This window comes from Oncorhynchus gorbuscha, unplaced genomic scaffold (genome assembly GCF_021184085.1).
Source record: "Oncorhynchus gorbuscha isolate QuinsamMale2020 ecotype Even-year unplaced genomic scaffold, OgorEven_v1.0 Un_scaffold_15818, whole genome shotgun sequence".
Lineage (NCBI taxonomy): Eukaryota > Metazoa > Chordata > Actinopteri > Salmoniformes > Salmonidae > Oncorhynchus > Oncorhynchus gorbuscha.
This window is the reverse complement of record NW_025757559.1, coordinates 1-5477: the sequence shown is the minus strand read 5'-3', so window position 1 is coordinate 5477 and position 5477 is coordinate 1. Positions and strand designations below refer to the sequence as shown.

General features: G+C 51.3%; 1 protein-coding gene across 1 annotated transcript; it reads right to left on the bottom strand.

The window, feature by feature from the left end:
* Positions 1-62: 62 nt before the first annotated feature.
* On the bottom strand, positions 63-5381 carry LOC124030794 (platelet-derived growth factor subunit A-like). Its single transcript, XM_046341984.1, has 3 exons — positions 4572-5381; positions 4060-4156; positions 63-395 (listed from the first exon to the last, which is right to left on the bottom strand). Exons 1-3 carry the CDS (start codon positions 4635-4637, stop codon positions 253-255), a joined length of 306 nt encoding a protein of 101 aa, XP_046197940.1. The 5' UTR covers positions 4638-5381; the 3' UTR covers positions 63-252.
* Positions 5382-5477: the final 96 nt, after the last annotated feature.

Here is a 5477-nt window from a genome sequence, read left to right as displayed (position 1 = left end):
CACACACACACACACACACACACACACACACACACACACACACACACACAGAAACATGGAGAGACATACACACACAGAGAGACATACACACACAGAGACACACACAGAGACACAGAGACACACAGAGAGACACACACGTAGACGTAGACATACAGTAGATGGGATATAGACGGAGAGGCAAATACTCAAACAGACACACATTCTCTCTCTATCTCTCACACACACACACAAATTCCACAGGTATGCATGAACTCAACCACAAAGACACACACACACACACTTACCGATGCTCCTCTTGTGCCTGGAGTGTGTCTGAGAGCTCTTCAGCTGTGAGTAGCTGTGGGAGAAGGCCTTGTTGTGGTACCTCTGTTTGTTCTCCCCGATCACCTCATTCTCTGTTGACCACAACGTCAGTGTCATGTTATCCCTACACTAGCTGGGCCATTCAGAAGCAGAGCAACACTGAATGGAGAGAGAAGCTTGACCCCAGAAAAGCTCAAAATAACTGTGTCCCCTCTGTAAATGAACAATCCCGTATGGTCACCATGACAACCATAAGCCTTCTGCTATCCAATCTAACAGCTTTGGTTGTTAGTCGGGTGTGTGTAAAGAACCGTTCACTTCAAAATGACCTTGTTTGTCCTTTCAGCTCTATATTGACCTGTTTGGGGTCTCTCTCAAAGTACACATTTTTGCTACTCAAATACTGACCCCACAGAGAGTATAGACTGTAGAGGGTGTGTGTATGATTATCTGTGTGTGTGTGTGTGTTCCTTGCAAGTGTGTGGGCGTGACTGCACTTACGTGCAGGAACTTAAGTGCTTGCTGTAGGTCTTGACCAACACAAAGCCTCCCAGCTCCTTCCTCCTGACACGCAGGAATTTCACCATGAATTCTACATACCAACACAGCAGCCATTTAGCCCTCATTGTGTGTTTGTTCGTGTGTGTGTGTGTGTGTGTGTGTGTGTGTGTGTGTGTGTGTGTGTGTGTGTGTGTGTGTGTGTGTGTGTGTGTGTGTGTGTGTGTGTGTGTGTGTGTGTGTGTGTGTGTGTGTGTCATTCAGCCTTACACTGCTGCACCACAAATAATGGACAGCATGACAGCAGCATAAAGCCCACAGCCACTTGACCCCCCTCCCAGCCCCCCAGCCCCCCAGCCCCCAGCCCCCCCCCCCCCAGCCCCCCAGCCCCCCAGCCCCCAGCCCCCAGCCCCCCAGCCCCCCAGCCCAGAGGAGACAGCTGAGTAGCAGACAGGCTTATTTGCATCTCAATAATAGCAGCATGAATGGTGGGGTGTAGTCAAGACCAAATGAAAAATGATGGAACAATGATAAGAACTTCAGAATGTAGGATGGAGAGACTCACTAAGCAGCCTAACAATGAAGGGCTTTAACCGTTTCCTTAAGGTATGTTTCAAGCACTTGTCCAAACCTTCCCCCTTATTCAACCAGACTCCAGTTATGTGTTCACTTTTCCTGAAGTCCTCCCTAGTGCCCCATGGTGACTGTCCTCCTAGTACCCCATGGTGACTGTCCTCCCTAGTACCCCATGGTGACTGTCCTTGACTGTCATCCTAGGTGACTGTCCCTCCCCATGGTGACTGTCCTCCCTAGTGCCCCATGGTGACTGTCCTCCTAGTACCCCATGGTGACTGTCCTCCCTAGTGCCCCATGGTGACTGTCCTCCCTAGTGCCCCATGGTGACTGTCCTCCCTAGTGCCCCATGGTGACTGTCCTCCCTAGTGCCCCATGGTGACTGTCCTCCCTAGTACCCCATGGTGACTGTCCTCCTAGTACCCCATGGTGACTGTCCTCCTAGTACCCCATGGTGACTGTCCTCCCTAGTGCCCCATGGTGACTGTCCTCCCTAGTGCCCCATGGTGACTGTCCTCCCCCCATGGTGACTGTCCTCCCTAGTGCCCCATGGTGACTGTCCTCCTTAGTACCCCCATGGTGACTGTCCTCCTAGTACCCCATGGTGACTGTCCTCCCTACCCCATGGTGACTGTCCTCCCTAGTGCCCCATGGTGACTGTCCCCCTAGTGCCCCATGTGACTGTCCTCCCTAGTACCCCATGGTGACTGTCCTCCCTAGTGCCCCATGGTGACTGTCCTCCCCTAGTGCCCCATGGTGACTGTCTCCCTAGTACCCCATGGTGACTGTCCTCCTACTGTCCTCCTAAGTACCCCATGGTGACTGTCCTCCCTAGTGCCCCATGGTGACTGTCCTCCCTAGTACCCCATGGTGACTGTCCTCCTAGTACCCCATGGTGACTGTCCTCCCTAGTGCCCCATGGTGACTGTCCTCCCTAGTACCCCATGGTGACTGTCCTCCTAGTACCCCATGGTGACTGTCCTCCCTAGTGCCCCATGGTGACTGTCCTCCCTAGTGCCCCATGGTGACTGTCCTCCCTAGTGCCCCATGGTGACTGTCCTCCCTAGTACCCCATGGTACTGTCCTCCCTAGTACCCCATGGTGACTGTCCTCCTAGTACCCCATGGTGACTGTCCTCCTAGTACCCCATGGTGACTGTCCTCCCTAGTGCCCCATGGTGACTGTCCTCCCTAGTGCCCCATGGTGACTGTCCTCCTTAGTACCCCATGGTGACTGTCCTCCTAGTACCCCATGGTGACTGTCCTCCCTAGTACCCCATGGTGACTGTCCTCCCTAGTGCCCCATGGTGACTGTCCTCCTAGTGCCCCATGGTGAGTGCCCCATGGTGACTGTCCTCCCCCCATGGTGACTGTCCTCCTAGTACCCCATGGTGACTGTCCTCCCTAGTGCCCCATGGTGACTGTCCTCCCTAGTGCCCCATGGTGACTGTCCTCCCTAGTGCCCCATGGTGACTGTCCTCCTAGTGCCCCATGGTGACTGTCCTCCCTAGTACCCCATGGTGACTGTCCTCCTAGTACCCCATGGTGACTGTCCTCCTAGTACCCCATGGTGCCCCCATGCCCCATGTGACTGTCCTCCCTAGTGCCCCATGGTGACTGTCCTCCCTAGTCCTCCTAGCCCCATGGTGACTGTCCTCCCTAGTACCCCATGGTGACCCATGGTGACTGTCCTCCCTAGTGCCCCATGGTGACTGTCCTCCCTAGTACCCCATGGTGACTGTCCTCCCTAGTGCCCCATGGTGACTGTCCTCCCTAGTGCCCCATGGTGACTGTCCTCTCTAGTGCCCCATGGTGACTGTCCTCCCTAGTACCCCATGGTGACTGTCCCTCCTAGTACCCCATGGTGACTGTCCTCCTGGTACCCCATGGTGACTGTCCTCCTAGTGCTCTGTCCTCCCTAGTGCCCCATGCTGTCCTCCCTAGTGGGTGACTGTCCTCCCTAGTACCCCATGGTGACTGTCCTCCCTAGTGCCCCATGGTGACTGTCCTCCCTAGTACCCCATCTGTCCTCCCTAGTGCCCCATGGTGACTGTCCTCTAGTGCCCCATGGTGACTGAGACTCTTTTAAGCTGCTCAGGAACATCAATGGAGATTCACCAACTCTCTCCCGCTAAGCTGCAGGAAGTAACTCGTCTAATTCAACATCTCTTATGTGGCAGACAAACCTGTCCAAGTTGCCCACAGGCTAACAGCCTATCACAAACCAGACACAGCCGTGGAACCTCTTCCCACCTCTCTCCTCCTACCTTCAAAGGGTACACTTAGAAACAAAGGTTCTGGATAGAACCAAAACGGGTTCTATTACTTGCTTCATATATGGCACCCCTTAAGGTTCTATATAGAACAAATGTTGAGTCAGTGAATAAGAACCCATGGGGTTCTGATCAACCAACTCAATAAGAGGGTTCTATATAGAACAAATGTTGAGTCAGTGAATAAGAACCCATGGGGTTCTGATCAACCAACCCAATAAGAGGGTTCTATATAGAACATTTAAGTGCCATATATGAAGCAAGCAATAGAACCCGTTTTGGTTCTATCAGAACATATGGGCTACTTTTGGCATGTTGTGTTGAGCTCAATTCAGTGTCTTTACTGAAGCCTAGCCCTAGGCTGTGTAATAAAGCCATTGAATGAAGGCGGATATAAGAGGCTTTAGGCCTACCTTCCAAGTCTAGCTCCAGGAGCCGCTGGAGGTCGCTGATGCTGCGGATCTCACTGCGGGACAGCCGCTCCAACAGCTCCCGGGGGAGTGGGTCCTCCTAGAACAAAAGGAAGGCATTGAAATGAAAATAACAGCACTTTATCACCTACACAGACGTTATCGTACCGTAATGGATAGCGTGGCTATAGAAGTGGTATGAGTGTGTCTATGTAGCGCTGAAGAAGTGTTTTAAGCACAAATATGTGCACAATTAAGGGTGTGGTATAATGCACACTTAGTTTGCGCTTGTTGCTGAGAAGCAATAGATTCCACCTATTGTCATGTCATTTTCTGACGGAGCTACAGCAACGCTACTCTGGAGTTTTGTGCATAATTATGCATAAGTGGAGCATGAGCGAACAAACCTTGCACCTGCCAACGAAGTAAGCGTTGCACTAAAAACAGCACAATGTGAACAGATTTGGCCCCTACATAGCGTACAAACCAAAACTCGTATAAAAAAAGTCCTTTACCTCAGCGGCGGTGCGTAACAGGCACAATAAGCAGGCGAGGAGGAAGCTCAGAAAAGCGGCTCTCATCTCCCTTCAGGTCCGTTGGGCTCCAGAACGAGAGAAAGTTCCAGTAGTTCCACCAACACCGTCCCAGAACCAGGAGCTGAGGCGTCGCTCCCAAACCACGGGAATCCAGTACCATCCCTCGGGTGGAAACGCTACCTCCACGAGTCTACAGCCGGTAGTCCGAATTATTTGGCTATTATAGGCAACATGGCGAGGCTAACAGTGGGACTTTATTGGGTGTTCATTTAGGTTTACATTTAATACTGACGTTTATTGAAGTCAGTTGGGTGTCCTATTCCGCTTTTGGCCAAAGAAGCAACACAGGAGCAGGAGATGGGTCGGTGTTACGGCACCTGAGACAAGAGTTATCTATCCTTATAAGAACTTCCAGATGTGAGAAATGTAATCATTTTGTCGAACAAGCTATAATCCACTTGAAGTGAAGACGTCTCGCAGTGGAACATTTAAGTGTTTTAATCCTTTATGCATGTCGATACAATTATCTGAGAATATAATATTTCACTATCCATACATTTATGGGAGACTTCCAAAAATATCAACTTTATGTCCTGTTTATATCAGCAAGTGGAGAATAGGTCAAAAAGAATGTCAAGCCGTCCGCATGTCCCGGTTGTTCTTATCAAACGGTTTTTGTAGCCTATTGGATCCCTTCAAAGCGGGCCCGCTGAAGACTGTGATCTCCGTAGTGAATGAAGTCGGAACGCTTTGAGTCATATGATATAGCTACTGCGTTGCTGGGGGCTGGCGGGGCGCGGTCACGTTGCCACTCCGCTCCGCTCTCCGGTTGTATGCTCTGTAACTACAGATGGATAGATCGGCTATAAAGGAGACCATTGGCTT

Coding starts and splice junctions, on each gene's coding strand:
- LOC124030794 (XM_046341984.1), bottom strand. CDS start 4,637: ATGAGAGCCGCTTTTCTGAGCTTCCTCCTCGCCTGCTTATTGTGCCTG. Junction 4,157..4,571: donor TGTTACGCACCGCCGCTGAG/GTAAAGGACTTT, acceptor CTTTTGTTCTAG/GAGGACCCACTCCCCCGGGA. Junction 396..4,059: donor CCTGGAGCTAGACTTGGAAG/GTAGGCCTAAAG, acceptor TGTGGTCAACAG/AGAATGAGGTGATCGGGGAG.